Raw genomic sequence first — 19,726 nt, 5'->3', positions numbered from 1 at the left:
GTAATGTCTTCGTGTGGTCACGTTAGCGATAACCTTAAATTTGCAACAAAGTGTCGAGCTGCCCCTTGGCCAAAGGTCAATGAGCTGCTCCTATGAGGACGACCCTCGTGAACTCATCTGTGAGCGCCAGGGGAAATGAAGTGCTTAATGAAATGAAACAAGGGACAGGATGTGACAAGTTGTCGCCTTGACATGATTTGGAATGTGATTGGTTAATTTTGAACACATCCATAGTCTTAAATTGTGAGAGGGTGTACAGACTTTTGCAAGCACATTATTGCAGTTTATTTTTACTTGCCATCTTGAATTCATTTCTTTGCATGGTGGAAAACCTTATGAAATTATTTACTTTGGTGTATTTTTTTTTTACTTCACAAAACTGGCATTTGAGCAGGGGTGTGTCAACTTTAAATATACATAAATGATATTTTTGGCCTCTATGGCTTCTCATACACCGCAGCAACCACAATCTTAAACATTGTAAAATGAATTGTTGACAGTCAAAACAAAACTGGAGTAAATTTTTAAACGGCACAATTCGTAAGTGTACCTACTATATTTGACCTGTTGGACTAAACTACAGTCAGTGTGTTCCATAAAGATAAATTCCAAACATCACACACCATATGACAGAAAGCTCGTACGCAAAGCGCCCTTTGACCATTCTTTATTAGTTGCAGATCAGAGTTATAAAGATGAGCAGAGGAAGTGTCTTCAAATGACAACATGGAGCTGGTCGGACTTGTACGAGCGTGTGTGACTTTACTTCTTTTTCTTAGCAGTAGCTGTGGCGCTTACATGGCATCAGGTGAGCTCCTCACTCCTTTAGGCCGTATAAGTGTATCACACTTATGTGTTATCTCGTTTTGTATTTTGGAAAATAATGCATGGAACAATTCTAATTGATGACCAAAATATCGTTATTGCATTGTCTAAATAGGCACAAATTCTAATGATACATTTCGTTCCCAGCTAAGCTTAAAATTGTACTGTTTTAAACAATAACACAGAATAATGTAGTAAATAATTGTGTGTTATGATCCAGAAGAAGAGTTGATATATTTATGATGAACATAAAGTGTCATACGTCATCTGTAAATGAGTGACATTTGTTTCCATGCAGCGCCAACTCTAAAAATGGACCAGGCTTTGGTAATATTTCATAACCAGCTGCCACATGAAGTGAAAGTCCTCTACACATCGGATTATTGTTACAAGGTAAGAATTGCACACAAAAAGCACTCAATGTTGTGTCTATTTTTATTTTATTTTTTTTTCAGTGTGTGTACCAGAGTTTGGTGAATGTGAGAGCCAACTACAAAAATGCATCTGCAATCATCAGCACCAAATTCACTTTGAGTATGCGAGTGGAATCCATCGAGGATAATACCGTTCTTTGCCGGTAATATTTTTTTTAAGACATTTATTCCCGGTTTTAACTTTTATTAAGGGAATGTTTTTGTCACTGCTCAGATAGATTCGATTTCTAACTGAATTTCCGCAGCTGCTGAAACCACTACCTCGGTAGATATCGATCACTAGCTTTTTGGGGGTTAATAAGACCTGACATTCCAGTATTGACGGAAGGCGATCATTAAAGCCACACATGAGCGCCATATCACAGCGGAGGTTAAAGTGGAGACAGCAGTTGTCATAAATAACTTTGACCTGACAGGAAGACACGGGTGCTCCACAATTTGGAATCACCTGAGGGGGGGTCACTTAAGGTCTGGACGTCAATTGTGAGGTCTCTAACCAGACTGCTGCTATTGATTTCCTTTTCTCTGAAAAAACACTCCAAGTGATAGCTAGTATGTCATTCCAATGGTGGATCAATGTGACCACGCAATGTATGTTTTGGGGGTTGGAAACAGGGACTAGCAGATGACTAATGGGTGCACTAACCGCTGATGAACACTAGGTGGCAATGTAGCGCTTCACTGCAGTGAACTTTAAGGCCTAGTTGGTCAGAAAATCCAGCTGGGAACTTCAAATTTAAATGTTTTTTGTGGAGTGATTTATATCTTGTAATAAATATCACAATTGAGATTATAAATTTAGCTATAAATTTCAGATAGTCTTTCAGCTAGTAAAGGATGTTTTGCTTGTGTAACTTCTGTATAGATGATAACTATTTGTTTTGAATGCAGATGGACGCAGAAATATCATGAAAATGGTCATTATACGGTTTGGATCCTCTTGTCGTACGATAGCAGGAATACCACCTGTATTCATAACGTGGACGGAGAACATCACAATTCCTACTTGCGTAAGTGCCCAACAACACTGACGTAGCTGCTTGCTGATTTCATATGAGCCTACAGAAAGATTTTTTTTTTTTTCTGTTCAGTCAAAAAAAAAAAAACTCAGTGGGTGTAAGCTGCCCACTTTTTTATTCATGTTGTCAGCATCACCATCTTTGTTGGCTTTTAGTGGACAGTATTCTCTTCCATCTCTCGGGATACGCTGTGTATTGATCACATGAGACATTCTTTCTTCAAAAGGGATCAAAAAGAAAAGCTTTTGTGATTGTTTCGAAAGCCCAGACCTGTGCGTAATACATTAGGGAAGGTGGAAGGATTAGGGCATAATGGGATTTTGAAAGCGTCTCTGTCCATAATGTACACCCTACTTAACAATATTGCAGATTATGTTGCCGATCCGACTTTTAAGGCCGGGGAGCCATTACCCGAGCAGATATACGGTCAGTGGAACTGCACCCCCTCGCAGTATGATGAGCTTCCATTAGCTACACACGCCGGTGATTATACAAACTCCCCACAGGGTACGCTCAGTTTAAATAATGGTCTGGTCAGCAGTTGAAGCCGTGCGAGGGAATTTGAAAGTTTACCTCGGCATTGATTGGCAACATCGTGAGCTCATTTGTTCGGTGTGTGCGCAATGTTTGAATCATGGCTGCACCCAAACCACAATTTCAAGTTAAATAGCGAACCCTATTAAGTGTCTGTCTTACGCAAATGTATTGATGAAGTTAATCTAGTTGTTTCCGAGTGCCTCTATTCATCTGGCCTTCATCCTGACAGTAATAGAACGCTGCAAAGTGTTTGTGCGCTGGAGAGCTTTACGATGTTTCTTTATGAAGACGCCACTCCATGTTCCGAGAAGATGGCCGTGCTGCTGTCGGCTCGGCTTCCAATGGCGTCTTTTTATTTGTTCTTCTGCTAAAAAGGCAAACACGGCATCCGAGGCCTCCCCTTTTTGCTCCGCTTTGACGCACGCACGTATCTCCTGAGCCTGTTTGTTCTACTTTTATAGACTGCTTCTCGGCTGTAAAATATATTAACAGTTCCTGATGACGAGGAGGATTAAGTCAGTTGAACTTTTGGGTATTGGTAAATGTTTTGTATCCTTACAGTGAAAGATTTTTTAAGAATTGGGGTGTTTATAGTTTATAATAATGCAGACATGGACTCATTTTGAGATTTTTTTACTTTTAGGTGTCTTTAGCTAAAGGCAGAGTGTAAATATTACATATACTAACAATTATTATTATTTATGTGTCATCGCTTTAGATCAAGGGTGTCAAACTCCTTTTTGTCACGATTGATTTGCAATTTTTGTCTTCGCGGGCCACATAAAATAAGGTGGTGGGCCGCATCTGGCCCCCGGGCCTTGAGTTTGACACCTGTGCTTTAGATTGTAAAAAGTGGCCATAAAACATGTCAAAGAAAATAAAGAGACTGTAAATGTCCCTCATATTTCTCCCTGGTAAGAATACCAGTGTGCCTGTCAGATTAGATTACCCATGTGATGGATTGACTAAGAATTCTGTCCATTAGGTTCTTGTTTGTCACTCAGGGTATCACCTTTGGCACAGATTAAGAATTCTGGGGGGGATTGGATCCAGTCAACTATTTGTACCTGTTGATCTCACCTGTTTGTTGTCATTCAGTCCCCAGCCATTTTTCTTTTTTTTAAAAAAGTCAAAAGAAGCACACTCCCAAAGAAAAAGATGGATCAATGGATAGACAAATAATTTTGGTGGGAGTCATTTAGTTTCAAACCGACTCTGATTTCGATTTTACATTTATACTGGAATGCAATAAAGTTTTCTGTCATTAATGATGTCTTCTCCATTGTAGCGATTCTGGTGGCGACTCTCTTCTTGGCTGTAACCGCTCTCTTATTCGTTGTTGCACCTTACATCTACAGGTATCCACGCAACTCTTAATCTTCCACCTGTTTTTTTTCAATTTTCATTCATGTATTTATTTGGTCTCTCTTACAGAAAGTGTTACGCATCTAAATTTGCAAAGAGCATTTGTTGTCAAAGGCCCCAGTACTCGCTGGATAATGTAAGTTCAAGTTTGTCAAATATGTGATAACTGTACATTTGTAAGTTAGGTCTTGATCCAACGACTTTGTTGAGCTTGACCAAATGGTGAGCGCTGAAATTTTCCTGAGCCTGCAGTCATCAAGACACTAATAGAAAGATTGATACAAATGTTAGCAGAGCCAATTGTGCAGCAGACTGACATGGAGGCATTCAGACAAACATGACTGTGAAGCATGAATGGCTCCACTCATTCTTCCAAGCAAGCTGTCTCAGGCCTTCCACATGCTGAGTAAATGACATGTAGATCCATCATTACGTATTAGGGACGGTGTCTTCCTGCTCTGCATGGGAGTCCAACTGAGAAGGCAATGAGAGTGTTGTTCTCACAAAAAAGATTTATGAGTCAGGAGCCTAATATTAGTACGTTCGTTCATAAAAGATGCTTCTTGAAAGTTTGCCAAAACCACTTTACATTCCAAATTACTATTAATGTATTAGAAAAAAAAATAACATTTGTTATTTAATGTTCCCATTGCACTATAATAGGAGTATTGGTGACAAAAAAATTGTCAAGTTGTGTTTTTTTTTTAAGTAATTGTGAGCAATTGTGCTTGGAATTAACGAATTAGAAAAAAATAACAATGGAAAATATTTGTTATTTAATCTACACATTGCACGATTACATTAGAATTAGTTTTAAAAAAGTCACTTTTTTTTTTTTTGTGTCCCAAAAGGGCAAGAATCAATTTCTTTTTGCGTAATATTGCATGCTCATTAAAAGATCCGCTGTGTGTTGTATGTTGAGATGACAAACGTTCATGATCTAATGCACTTTGACATTATCTCTCTCCCCTTTGTCTTTACATCTACAGGATGAAGCGCATGCTCCTCAAGCTGAGGGCAGTGCCACCAAAGTGAAACATAAACGTCTGCGTTCATTGGACGCTTTCCGAGGGTATGTGCCATCTTCTTTTTCAATCACCCGCCACTTTTTTTGCAGCAGTATATGACAATCTACAGGCCCAGCGTAATGAATAATTACAAGGGGTCACGGTCTGGCCACAAGCTCCCCCCCAAGCTTTTGTTATCAAGAGGGGGTCCCAATATCAGACGCGTCTCGCCTCGGCCATGCGTGTGTCTTCCTATTGGGCAGGGTGGATGTGTGTGATCGAATCTGGGCTCCCTGCTCGCCTTAATTGTGGCCCGGGGGGGGAGACACAAAGCACGCCTCTCTGGAAACAGGATGCTGGTGTGGCTCTGACCTCCTCCGTGCCAAATAATTGATGTAATAATAGTCAACATATCAGCACACATGCACATGGCCATAGATCTCTTGCCAAAATGGAGACGGGGAGGAAACCCAGCAGCATCCAGCAGATGACTAACATCTTCACCATCTGTGGATTGCATTAAGATACTCAATTGTGTGGAACCTCAGCACAGATTCATCCAGTCCAAAACACCGCATGCCTTTATTTATTTTGGGAGGCTCAGCTGGTTAAGTGCATTCGCACAAGCGTTTCTAACGATTCGTGGAAAGGATGAGTGATATTCCATTTCCCATCGGTGCCGGTTCGAGCCACTCACCTGTTTGCTTATAATAGCCAAAATGTAATTTAGGTTCCCTGATGAATGAAGATTGGAAGAAAAATGTATAATTCAGGGATGGGGAATCCTACTACTATTTCGTTTTTGCACAATTTCCTGCGCTCAATCAATACGGGAAGAGCGAGGCATGATTGGCTGAGTTTTGCGTGAACTTAACCTCATCTCCACTTTTGAGATGAATTCGAGTGGAGATTGTGAGCCGGCCCATCGCAGGTTTAACATAATTTTGCATGTTGTTGATTCTGTGCGAGCTAACGTTAGCTGTGTAAATGGCATAAAAAAAAAATACTACATTAGCTAATGATAACTGAAAAAATACACCCCTCTAGCATCCGATAAATTCCCTGACTGGTAATAATGTGAAATACCTGGCCAGACTTATTTAATCCAATTACATCTCAGCCTTTTGACTTATGATCCACACCCCTGATAAGTAACAAGTTCTTGCCTCAGAAAAAAACGGACATCAGTCATCTACCATAAATGCCGATTCATTCTTCATGGCAAACGATTTTTTATTTATTTTTTGGTGTGAGCAAAGGGGGCTTCAAATAATTGCCCCACAGACATGATATAGGGCACAGTGACAGTTGCATGTTAATTTTTCTAAAAGCATTCCAATTTTAATTCCGTGCCTCACAACTGAAAGCTTGTCACCAGTTTGCGTGGAAGAAATTGCCTCGTCAGTATTTAGTGGAACAGGGGAACAAATAATAAAGCAGAGCAGAGCAGACCATTGCCAGATGGCTGACTCGTTCATTTTGTTCCCTGTTTTGACTGAGCTCCAGATTTTTCTCTGATTGGGTTTCAGAAGTGTCCTGAACTTTGGCCGCAATACAAGAATATGCGCAGTATCAGTATCTTGAAAATTGATCATTATAATCATCATCAAATATAATTAATTGATTGAGACGTTTCCCAATATTTGTGGTCATATCAGCGCATGCTCATTTGCAACACAGCACTGAAATTGCTCATGCATAAATAATAATTCATAACAAAGAGGTCTGTAAGTGAGTCATAACCACTCGCTACTGCTGACGAGATTCGGTCTAGAAGTAATCCGTTTGCTATAAATCATCAATCCTGTCACCCCCCTACCAAATCAATCACTTACCGATGTCATAAATATTCAGAGGAAGGCATTGCGACTGATTCGAACTGTTCAAATAAACTGATTCAACCTAAAAAAAAAAAAATTCCAGAGTTTTAATGATTATTTGGTGGAGCAAGTGTCAGCCACGTGATGCTGCTAGTTTAATCTTCAATGTTTTCATTAGAGAGATGGCTCATAAAGCCTCATATTGCAATTATTTTCTTTTACCAGGACTAGTCTGGTCACTTTGACCTTTGTCTCCGTCGCTATGGCGACTAATGGATACGCTCGTCAAAACTTGAATGATATATACACGTGAGCATCAGATAGAGTATGCGTAGTTCACTTTGATGGACCTTAGGAGAAAGATAGTGGCTGATTAAAATCTCCTATCTGCGGTCTGAAGCTAAAAGAGCAGTAATGGCTCGGTGCGCCCTTTTAATCGAACCGAGGCACAAGTAGATACAGGCAGACTGGAAATTTTGCTGATTTCATTATGACACTTAAAGACAATCTTTTTGTTCTTCAGTAAATCACAACAATTTATATATGATGCTGAAAGGATACAACATCTGTTGTTATTAACACTTTTTTTCCCGCCAGTGCGCATAATTCAGTGAAGCAGTCCATCACGTGTTTGAGCAGCCTTGCTCACTGCAAAGCATAAAGTGTATCATATATTAGACACAAAAGCCTTGAGTCAGCAGTCTTGCTCGAGGAGATCCAGAGGACGAGTGTTCATTTCCTGAGTGATTCATACCGCTCAGGTTGCATTATCCTGCAATACAGCAGAATTTCAAACTTTTCCCAAATTTTTTTCTGTCGCTGTAGGTTTGCCTTGACCGTGATGGTGTTTGTCAACTACGGCGGAGGAGGCTACTGGTTCTTCCAACATGCACCGTGGAATGGTGAAGTAAAGTCTGATGCAGTCACAACAAAATTTCACCCAAAAAAAGCAGCTAGAACATATTTTGTTAGAGCAGGGGCTGAAATGACCAATGCCGTATGATACAAAAGATTCATTTGAAAAGGACGTACCATAAAGAAAAAGTATCATTTAAAAAAATACAAAGGTAAATAAATAAATTTCTTTACAATAGAAATATAAATTTAGAATTTATAATCATATGATTTTAATAAATTATAATTATAATATATTAAATAAAAAATTGTAAAAATAAAATATCCATTTAAGAATAATGTGTTCAACTTTAAAAAAATAAAAAGGTAAATAACTGTAAATTTCTTTACAATGGAAATATAAATTTATAATTTCTAATCATATGATTTTAATAAATTTTAATAATAATATACGAAATAAAAAATAGTAAAAATAAAATATCCATTTAAGAATAATGTGTTCAACTTTAAAAAAGTAAAAAGGTAAATAACTGTAAATTTCTTTACAATGGAAATATAAATTTATAATTTCTAATCATATGATTTTAATAAATTTTAATAATAATATACAAAATAAAAAATAGTAAAAATAAAATATCCATTTAAGAATAATGTGTTCAACTTAGTGTTGTTAAAAACAGCTCATATCATGACAAAATGTTCAATTTTGAGCAATTTGCGACCCCATTTCACTAATTATGATGAATGTGATCTAAAGCCATGCACACACACACACACACGCATCTCCAGTGTGATGAAATCCATCATCTTTTTTTTTTATTGTTATTAACAATAGACGAGGAAAAGTACATTTAAAGAATAGATAGGACTCTGTGGGAGAGTTTGAAATAAAAATAAGAAGATAAACAAAATTAATCAAAGTTCTTCCTTTTGCCATGAGCATGTTGAGTTCTATAATCGCATTTTTGCCAAATCAATACACTATATTGATTTTACAGGTGATGTGATGAATCCTTTCTCTGCTTCAAGGGCCAGTCCTGTCACAGGACCCCAAGCTGTTTATTTATTGTTATTAAAAGATGTGTGGGACCAAAAAAAAAAATTCTTATGTATTGAAAAACTTTTTGGATTGCTGGAATTTACAATATATGATGTGTATGTTTAATAAAATAGATTTCATTTTCTCCAGGTTTGACTGTGGCGGATCTCGTCATGCCATGGTAGGTTATGATTTTAGTTTTTAGCACTTGCAGCAACAACAAAAAATACAAAGAGCTGCCTTAACAACAGGCGATGTTGTGTCTTTGAGGTTTGTCTTCATTATCGGGACCTCAGTGGTGTTGGCGTTGAGCTCCATGCAGAGGAAAGGCGTAGGCCGCCTGCAGCTGCTGCAAAAAATCACGTGGAGAACAGCGGTCCTGCTGACTCTCGGCTTCTGCTTCCTCAACTACTCCCCGCGTGATGGACCACGTAGGTGCAAAATTAGCGTGCGCTGCTAATGGAACATGTACATCCTGTTTGCGGACAGGTTTGTTATTTACTTCACTTCTGTGCTGGGAGCATCATTAAAGTATAATAGCTTGCTACATAAATAATGTACCTGTTCCTCTGAAAAACAAGACTCAGCCAGTCAAGAATGTAGTCAAGAAAATGTTTTCTGTAACAAAAGCATCACAAGTAAGCACCCGTTTGTTTTTTTGGGTCATATTCCCGCGTCATTAAGTCATTCACTGCCGACAATGTTAATACCGTAATTTCCGGACTATAAGTTGCGACTTTTTTCCAAAATTTTGAACCCTGCGCCGTATAGTTAGGTGCGGCTTATATAAGATTTTTTTTCGTGATTTTTGTGATGACTTGATCACTTTTATACACGTAAAAAGGCTGTGGACCACTGTTGTGTGGTATCTTGAAGAAAAAAAAAAACAAAAATACTATTTTGAAACACTACTATGGCTGCTGCTTATTCTGGCTGTGTTGCTTGTGACTATTATGAGCTTTAGTAGGAATGCACGCTAGGTGACCTGCGTCAAAGGGGCTCTAAACCCTTTCCCTTACTCTGCCATGTGACTCAGAGATTACACAAAGCAGTGGCGCTTTTTGGACCATCTGCATTGTATTAAAACCCAATCAATCAGCATTTAAATTCAATTCTTCTGACATTCTTCTCACCAAAAACAAGTTGTAATGAATGTGAACTTTTAATGCATTTTATTCAGAAGGTTACTTTGAACCCTGAGGCTTAAATGGCGGCGCGGCGTATTTATGGATTTTTACGGCTTTCTGTGTACTGTCTTTGTAAAAAACTCGTGTGCACGTGCGGCTTATAGTCCGGTGCGGCTTATGTAAGAAAAAAACTAAAATATCCCTGAATTTTAGCTGGTGCGGTTTATAGTCCGGTGCGGCTTATAGTCCGGAAATTACGGTATATATGACGTCTATAACTGTCAATGGCACTGAATGAGTTAAATCTGAGGTTATAATTTATGCAAAACGCCGCAAAGGTGTGTAAGGGTTAAAGCACAGAAAAGTAGTTTTCATTTTATCGACCACCCGGGGTTTCACGCCCTTTCACACATTAGCCAGATGCTAATGGTCGTTTTTTTCCTGGGTGTAAGTCTGTGTAACCCAGTTAACGAAAATATTGTTATTGTATGTGTGTGTGTGTGTGTGTGTGTGTGTGTGTGTGTGTGTGTGTGTGTGTGTGTGTGTTCCCAATCCCGCACCGGGGGGACGTTTAACAGGGGAAGATTGAGCAAAAACAAGCAGCGCGGTAATGGACGATTACAAAGAGATAGAATTACAAGGCTCAGCTCCATGCAGCTGCTCCTGTAGCTTCTCACAACAAGGCGACTTTTACCATCAACGGAAGCTTTGACCTCAGTCTCCAAGGACACCCTTGGCTGTTCGGTTGGCTTAGTTTGATCTCATAAGAGAATGCAGTCACATCATCTTTGTGTGCGGCAATGTCAGACAAGGCAGAGGAACCTGTGAGAACCATTAAAATCAACTCCGAGTCACCTCGTATAAACTGAACCGTTTTGATGATGTTCTTTCAGTGCTTTTGGGATTCATAAAAGCATGAAGGTAACCTTTGTGTCTGAGGGTGGAAAACAAATGTGACAGTCCCCCCCCCCCCCCCCTTTTTGGAAGTTCCTCCTCTTATTTAATGACCTGATCGAAGATCGGGATTTCATTGTTTTTCCGACACTTTTTGCAGCAAAGGGTGTTTCAATTAACTAATGTGTAGATTATCATCAATCTTTCAAACAAGAGTCAATCTTATCCTACTCAATCTGGGCAGAGCAAGAGATGACTTGGAACCTTTGATCCGCTTTGCAACATCCGTATCCGGCGTGCTGACATTCCCCACTTACTTATACTGCCCATCAGTCTTCTCTGGAATGGAACAAATGTATTGGCGGGATGCTTGAAAAGATCCCAATACCGCTATTAATCAGTTTGCTGATTTATAATATGCTGACATCAGCAGCTCAAGCGAGTTCATGTATTCATCATTTCCTTCATGTGTTCCAGTTTCTTGGTCGTGGCTCAGGATCCCGGGAGTACTGCAGCGATTGGGCTTCACTTATTTTGTTTTGGCTCTCCTGCAGACTCTAGGGGGAAACGAGAAGACTGGACAAAAAGCGGTAAGCAGCTCCGCAGGCTGGATTTTATCGGTAAAAGAAAAAAATAAACAATGTTTTGGGTGTGAAAACGAATGCACCTTCGTTTTTGTGCTTGGGCGAACCTAGATTATCGTGTTTGGGAATTTGGTAAACCACCTGGACTTTTCAATTACACGACTTTGCGCATCTGACTTTTTGAAGACCGAAAGTAGACTCAACTTTAGACCGGGTGGAAGCAGGTAAAAGTTGTGGCGCAGGATTAGCAATTGAATGCAGTCTCCATTTTCACAGCAGGCCACCTCACAAAAATAAGTCCTAAATGTTGATTTATGATATACTATGTCATTTTTCCTGTTCAAGTTGAAGTCTTTGTACCACAGGATCACTGGTGGGCCCCCATCCAGGATGTGGTGTTATACTGGCCCCAGTGGCTGACCATCATCCTCTTGGAGACCTTATGGCTATGCATCACCTTCCTCCTCCCTGTACCCAACTGCCCCACGTACGTACTATAGGGTCCAAGACTTCTCTCATGTAACTCAATCTATTGAATTATTCACTAAATGTGTGAATTGCACGGAACGTTCCGTGAGGGTGCAAGCTGTACGTTTCTGGTTGTGTTGTATCACGAGTTAGTGTGCACCTTGTGTTGTTGGTGTTATGAACGAAAGTGATTTATGGGCCCGCGCTGAATGCTTCAGAGGGTGTAATTAGACTATCTGGCTCTGTCATGTGCAGTAAGAGGAGGAGAGGCAAAGGATCCATCTTCCTCGCACTGAGTCCTCCGCTAAGTGCTTCTTTTTGTGTGTCGCTGCGAACGCACACGATTACCAAATATTGTCTGTTTTAGAAATTATATATGAAATTATAGGATTCCATACACAGGTATAGCTTTTCATCCCACATATTTAAATTTAGTATGAGATTTTTTTTTTTCCCATTCACTGCCAGCCCAATAGACTTTTGACGTCTATAGTCGTCAATGGGAGTGAATGAGTTGATATAGTGTTGATGTCTGTGTTGGTATCAGAGGCTATCTGGGAGCTGGTGGAATTGGAGATGATGGTCTTTACCCCAATTGCACTGGAGGAGCAGCGGGATATGTTGACAGGTGGTTATTTGGTGACAACATGTACAGGTATCCCACTTGCAAAGTAAGTTTCTCTGAAATGCAATATTTTATTTTGTGTTAGTGGAACAATCGTGATTTTTTTTGATGTTCTCCAGGAATTGTATCGCACCACCCAACCTTTTGACCCAGAGGGGATTCTGGGAACAATCAACTCCATTGTGATGGGATTTCTGGGAATGCAGGTGATTTAAAATTCATACCGTATTCCATCATTTACATTTCATTAATACAGGTGAAAATTTGTGAACGCCTTCCGTCACTACTTTCAACCGTTCCGGATAAGATTGCCAAATGCAAAATTTGATCGGATTAGGAAAGATGAAGATGTCCGACAAATGCACGTTAGCAAAACAAGCTTGTCTCGATTTATTTTTCTTAACTGGCTTGATTAGTCAAATCAAATGTTAGTACACATACCTTCATTCACATTCAAAATGTCGCCAGGAAGAAATATTTGAGGCGATAATCTTTTTGACCTAGTCTGATTGTGTTTTCTTGTGAGAATCTCCCCATCCAATCCAACATTTCTCATTTCCCGACGGACTATTGAAAGCGAGCACATCAGTCAGTGAGTGTTAGACGACGCGCCAGGTGTCCTCTGGCCTGGTCTGCTCCGGCCCATGCTAATGTCCTCGGCTGAAATGCATTCATCATCACCAAATTAAAGGGAGGGCGCAGATGACTTACACCCCACATCTGGCTCTACGGGATAGGAGAAATATGACCGCCGCATCAGGGACACCTCCCAGGCCTATTTGGTTACCCAACGCCCAATTCGTAAATACGACGGGCGCTTTGCTAACTTCCTTCCCTTATCTTTCTGCAGGCAGGGAAAATCCTCATTTTCTACAAGGAGAAGAACATTCACATCCTGTGCAGGTTCCTCGTGTGGGCCACCATCTTGGTAGGTACACATATAAACCAATTTCGCCTTTCAGGTAAATGCAAGTTGGTTTTTTTTTCAAGGCTGCCTGGATGTTAGTCATCACGGTCAAAGCCATTCATTAGCAAGGCTTAGTGAGAACATGTGTGTGAGCTCAGAAGACATAGCTAGCCAGCGCCACAGGGGGATACGTACTGTCTCTTAGTAGCCTTTGTGGAGCTCTAGATGTTTGGTGTCAAACTCGAGGTATGGGGGCCAGATGCGGCAGACAAATTGTGCATCGACTACAAATTGATTTCATTTAAAAAAAAATAAAAATAGAGCTATTGCTAGGCAATCTTTTTAAAATATTGGAACAATTTTTACCTAGCTGGTCCACCTAGCTATGGTAAAGGGCCAAAATAGTGTTGTTGGTTTTTTTTTTAAAAGTAACCCAAACTGAACATTATTCTTATTTCATTTGCTTTGTTAAGGCACTTTTTTTTTTTTTTTTTAATGTTGTTGACAGACTGTCCAGTGCATGGCATCTGATGGAGAGCAAGGTTGCTCACCTGCATGCTAAGTCTCTGCAAATATTTGCAGACCAAACACACGGCAGTAATGATAAACTGGTTAACAGAGAATTGCTTAGAGTTATCAGGAAAAAAAAGTTTTCATCACAGTGGCTTCTAGTTAATATTTGTTTTGGAGCTTCAGTCCATTCTGGGTGGTCTCCAAACACAAAGGGAGCAAAAAAAAAAAAAAGCCAAGCTGGCCCTTTATTTCACTAAGGATGGGAACGTGTCCCACAGGGGAATGCGAGGGTTATACGAGATGGCCTGTTTTGCATCTCAAAAACGTGCCACCAAGCTGTTACGAGATTGACAGTTGTCCGAGTGGGAAGCCTCCACTTGTGTTTGGCCCTTTTCTTTCTAATCAGAGTGAGATGCTGCAGAGATGCTTTATATGTGCTTTTTTTTTTCAAATGAGGTTAAAAGCAGCCCACGTCTTCAAGTGGCAGTCATGTGACTTGAAGTGACGATGGAGCTGGATGGGCTGCCTGCATCAAACTGGGATGGTTGAAAGGAAGAGGCAGGCCATGTTGGCTGGGGAAAAAAAAAAAGAGAAAAAAACAAATTAGCTTACTTTTATTTTATGGAGACAAATAAATCAATTAGATGAAAAGAATACACAACAGAGTTTATTCCAACATAAAGAAAATTCCATATGTTGTCATCTATTCAAGCTCTGTTTCTAACATATGGCAATCATTTGAAATTTCATCCCGAAATTTTCACATCATTAACCTGTTTCTATTCACATGATGTCTCCCGCCGGTGAATATTTCCGACCTGTTATTAGCTGGACGGAAGTGAAACAGATGAGCTCCATTTACCTTCTCCCAGTGGCACCGAGTGATAAAGTAACACGTAACAAGATTAATAAACATTTGACTTTTACGATTCCCCCGCTCAACCATACTTAATGATGTCGATGCTACTCAACATAATGATGTTGGCACAGAATTGTAGTCGTTATTGAAGAGATCCAGTTAGTTAGTTTTAGCGACTCGTTCTTGAAAATAACCACAATTGTGTGAAGAAAGGAAACATAGATGTTTAAGACATTAGCAGGTCACCGTGTTCATTCTCGCAGGAGAGCGACCACAAGACCACGCTACTTTTCCATAAAACCACAAAATGCAAAGCCACTTTCCGGGCTTTGGTCTGATTCCTATGGCAGATTGTTATTCTGGGCCAGCCGAGCCCCCTAAAAAAAAAAAAAAAAAAAGGCTGAAGAACAACAACAGGCCATGTTAATTAAATCCAACGATCAGGCTCAAGAAGTGAGATTGAAATTGAGCGATTGGCCCACATAGCAGCCTCATCCTGCAGCCCGGAGAACCCGGAGGCTAAATTCAGTCCCGGCTAGGCTATTTCCACACCATCGATTCTGTCATCTATACATGGATGATGGATATCCACCCAACAAGCAGTGATTCTGATCTCTGCCCCCGCTTTCTTTCTCCATGCTGTATAAAATGTTTCTTCAAATATCTAAATCACATCTAAATGGGAACAGATTAGACACGCTTGGGTTTTTATTGATGCCAGATGATCGTACATTCTGTGTTTGGGAGTCTACGAGGTCAACTGGCCGCTGAACTGACAGATTTGCGTTTAACACTCTCTTCGAAGGAACATCACTCGCCTGGTGTGTTTTTGCTTTGATCTAAATTGATCCTCTCATCTGCAGGATTTGCTTGATTCTGCCGCCTTACCTTTTAGTTGCCCCTATACAACTGTCTTTATTCCCCTTCATCGATTTGAAATCTGTTTCATTTCCCTCCTTAGGGAATCTCGGCAGCCGTCCTTTCAAAGTGCACGCGAGACGAAGGATTTATACCTATCAATAAAAACCTTTGGTAAGTGCTTCCTGACCCTCTAAATCCAACTACTTTCCTCACAAACCAAAGGATGTGTTTTCTAAATCACAGCTACTAAAACACGCGTTTAGTTACCTCTAACGACAGCCGGGATTGTAAATAATTGCAGCAAGTGTGAAGTGGAGTGCTCATATTTATCCTCCTAGCATGATCACTCTTCCTTATGAGCGGCAAAATGGGGAGCCTCTATCCTTTCTACCCCCTCCGGCACTTTTGGCAGAAGGAGAAGCACTCCGTAGTTTGACTGTGACGGAATGGAAGCGGGATCTGGGAAAAGCATCTACGTAACCGCAGCGAGGCCTGTTCCCAAACGATCATGTGACTATTTGGCGAGAAGGACCAAAGCATGTGTAATGTATTGTTTGGATGAATGGACTAAACATCCTAATCCCCCCAAAAAAAAAGGAAAATTGCCGGATTTACACATGCGTCAAAATATAGTCACGCGTTGTTGCATTCTAATAATTCACCACTAGGTGGACAGTGCATTTTACACACTGTACCCGTAAAGTCATTCAACCCAGTTATTATTTGACGTCAATGGTACTGAATGAGTTAAAAGTCAAGCGCAATGTCGCTTATTCCATTCAGCTCAAGTCTATGTCAACTGACTTGAGCCAAAGCTGGATTCCTACTAAATTGGATCGGATTTTTTGACAGCAAGAACATTTTGATTTGTTCGAACAGAAGCACGTCCACTTTGTGAAGTCACCATACTGACTGAAATGTGTTTATTCCACTTCCACATTTCCTTTCGGGCACGTCTTAATGTTGCCATTTCATCTGTGATGCGTAAGCAAATTCTTGCCGATGTTCCATAGGGGCCTCCACCTCCCTAAAGCTGTGCACATCCCTCGCCATTACCTGCCCGGGCTTTTATAGGCAGTTCATCATGCACAGGTTATTGAGCACTTGAGTACGAGTCCCTGCCGGGATGTCGAGCGGTAATTAACTCCCGGCCAAGAGTCCTTTTTGGCTCCACTTCAGCTGAGATTTAAAAAAAGGGAAAAAAGCCATGGCGGAGACTCTGGGAGGCAGCCACTTTGCATTAGATGATATTGCATCAAACATTCTTGCACTTAGGAACTGACAGGACATGGCCGACTGGCAAGAGGCCACGGGGTGTGCGCCAAGGATCCACTGCTGCTGCTTTTATACACTAAATGAGCAAAAGTATACGGATGTCCTTTACACCCATTGTATTTGCGAGACACGGTACGTACTGGTGATGTGAGCTGTGTTTTTTTTTTTTTTTCATCAGGTCATTGTCCTACGTGACGTGTATGGGCTGTCTCTCCTTCCTGTTGCTGGCAGCCATGTATTTTGTCACGGATGTTATGGGCTGGTGGGGCGGACAACCGTTCGTATATCCAGGTAGCTCACCCGCAAGGCTCATTGTGTTGACGAATTTTTCCTTTAAAACACTGTGCTGTGTCCGCCTCAGGAATGAACTCCATCTTGGTGTACGTGGGACACTCTCTCCTGGGTTTCTACTTCCCCTTCAGCTGGGAGATGCGGTTCCAGGAAAGCCACTGGGAGTGGCTTTTCCAAAGCCTGTGGGGAACGGCATTATGGGTGCTCATTGCCTACCTGCTCTACAGAAAGAAATTCTTTCTCAAAATTTGACCATTTAGAGCATAGGTGTCAAAATCAAGGCCCGGGGGCAAGATACGGCCCGCCACATCATTTTATGTGGCCCGCAAAGACAAATTGTGTCAATACTAAAATTACAAATTGTCTTAACAATATTGCTAGCAATTTTTTTTTTTTTACCATTCATCTTTTTATGACTCCGATGCGACCCGCGGCAAAAATGAGTTTGACGCCCCTGATTTAGAGGATATTGAATTCTCTATTTTGTGCAAGTCAAATCATGAACTTTTGTTGTCTGTAATGGAGATTCTCCAAACGTATCTGCATACATATTTTGGATATATCACTGTCATCCAAATTGATCAAATACAATAATAGTTTTTTTCAACTTTTTTTTAAGACAATAAGGAAAAGGTAAACAATTGTTACGTACATAAAAAGACTTATCAAATACGTTCTGTTGATTGGTTGTCAAATATAAACAGCTACTTGATGTAATTATTGACTTGAATCAACAACTTGGTCATTAAAAATCAAAACCCAAATATTTTTGTATATTATCTATAGACCCTTTTAGTACCATTATATTTAGTTCCATAGCAACAAAATCTTTTATTCTACTTACCTACAATTTTTCGTAATTTAATGAAATCACATCTGCAAGTGAGTCATGGAGTTTAAATGAACAAATATGGCTTAAAAAAAAATATTCCATTGTGACTAAATATTGGTGCTCCTGTTGAGTGCAGGAAATGCAAGTAACTTGTGAATTAATTACAGTGATTAAATCAAATATAGTGAGGTGGTACTTAACAAATTAGACCAAGTGATTCTAGCGCACACCAGGTCACAGCCATTATAGGTCTGTTGCCATGGACACGCCCCTTTTTCTTTGTGTGTGTGTACGTGTGTGTGTGCCACCTGCTGTTTGAGTGACAATACTTTAATAGGGGTCAAGATGCACAACTCACATTAATGGGATGGACACCTCTCGGCTCACACTCATCCTGTTGGAGAATCAAGGAAATTAAATGTGATATATCAGAGGACAGCAACAAAGCCATGACTGAGCCTCTGCATAGATTAGATGAAGAAATATGGTGGAACACCTGCTGATGTGGAGGGACACCTACAGACTGTCAGGTTCTTACACACCACACCCTGATTGCTTATTAACACCTATGTGTGTGCTCTATCCCATCAAAACACAAATTTATTAGCATACACAATTTGTACTACTCCCAGATCATTATGTTCCTCCATTATTCCCCCCCATGCAGAAATCCTCCTCGTCTCCCCATGATCACTTTTGGTGGTGTGTACATACTTTAATAATAAATACGGTGACGTGATTCTGCTGATTGCTCCACTCTCAGTAGGGTCACTCTGGGTTCTTGACTAAGACTCAAAGTCCATTAGGTGTTTCTTAAACTGCTCTGCCAGCATTGCAAATGCATTACTTTGTCAATTGTTCTGATTTGGGAAGAAAATAACGGTGATTATAATTTCAACCATGTTGTAAGATTTTTTTTTTTAATGTTGAAGTTGCACTTGAAAAAAAATTACAAATCAAGCACAATTAGCATGTAACTGTGAAGTGGTAATAGAGCATTGGATGCTTTTAAAAGAGTAAATTTTGAAATGCAATGACTTCAAATGTAACTCCAAGCCAGCTTTAAATAAGACGCTTCTTGTGGTTTGACATAGCATGTCTGAACCACCACACTCCCTTGCTCCTATTGATTCTCGTTATGCATACGTCTCAAGACAGCTATAGTCTGTCATGTGGAAACTTTATCCTACATCCAATGTTCTAATGGTGCCTTCTCTTGACTCCTATATCACGTAATGCTCTCTTACGTCCCTCGATAGCGCCAACAGGATGTACATGTAAATAAATATACATATTCAAATGCTCAGCAGTGATTCCAAATCCTGCACAAATATACAGTTGTCACCTCTATGCTTTTCCTCTATTTGATGATTTATTAAACCATGAACAACTATTGAATGTAAGTGAAGGTTCCTGAGAAGTTGTGACATGCAGTTGCATTTAGACACTGCTTGCAAAGTAAATGCTGTGTGACTGACTGGTGTCCTGCCCTAAGGCAGCAGCAATGCATCACTCCACACTATCCAGTCACACACACACATACACACACTCAAAACACTCCTGAGCAGGGAAAAGCCTAAAGGTAGCAT

The 19,726-nt window shown here is 40.2% G+C and overlaps 1 protein-coding gene across 1 annotated transcript; it reads left to right on the top strand.

The window, feature by feature from the left end:
• Positions 1–178: 178 nt before the first annotated feature.
• On the top strand, positions 179–19,530 carry si:dkey-192p21.6 (uncharacterized protein LOC565246 homolog). The gene is made up of 18 exons (XM_049735770.2): positions 179–808; positions 1,124–1,218; positions 1,281–1,402; positions 2,151–2,269; positions 4,104–4,173; positions 4,250–4,316; positions 5,170–5,252; positions 7,833–7,909; positions 9,052–9,082; positions 9,172–9,332; positions 11,400–11,512; positions 11,872–11,993; positions 12,522–12,645; positions 12,719–12,805; positions 13,450–13,527; positions 15,840–15,910; positions 17,193–17,305; positions 17,376–19,530. Exons 1-18 carry the CDS (start codon positions 727–729, stop codon positions 17,555–17,557), a joined length of 1,797 nt encoding a protein of 598 aa, XP_049591727.1. The 5' UTR covers positions 179–726; the 3' UTR covers positions 17,558–19,530.
• The last annotated feature ends 196 nt before the right edge of the window (positions 19,531–19,726 follow it).

This window comes from Syngnathus scovelli, chromosome 12 (genome assembly GCF_024217435.2).
Source record: "Syngnathus scovelli strain Florida chromosome 12, RoL_Ssco_1.2, whole genome shotgun sequence".
NCBI classification, from domain to species: Eukaryota; Metazoa; Chordata; class Actinopteri; order Syngnathiformes; family Syngnathidae; genus Syngnathus; species Syngnathus scovelli.
This window is presented reverse-complemented; position numbering and strand designations above follow the sequence as displayed.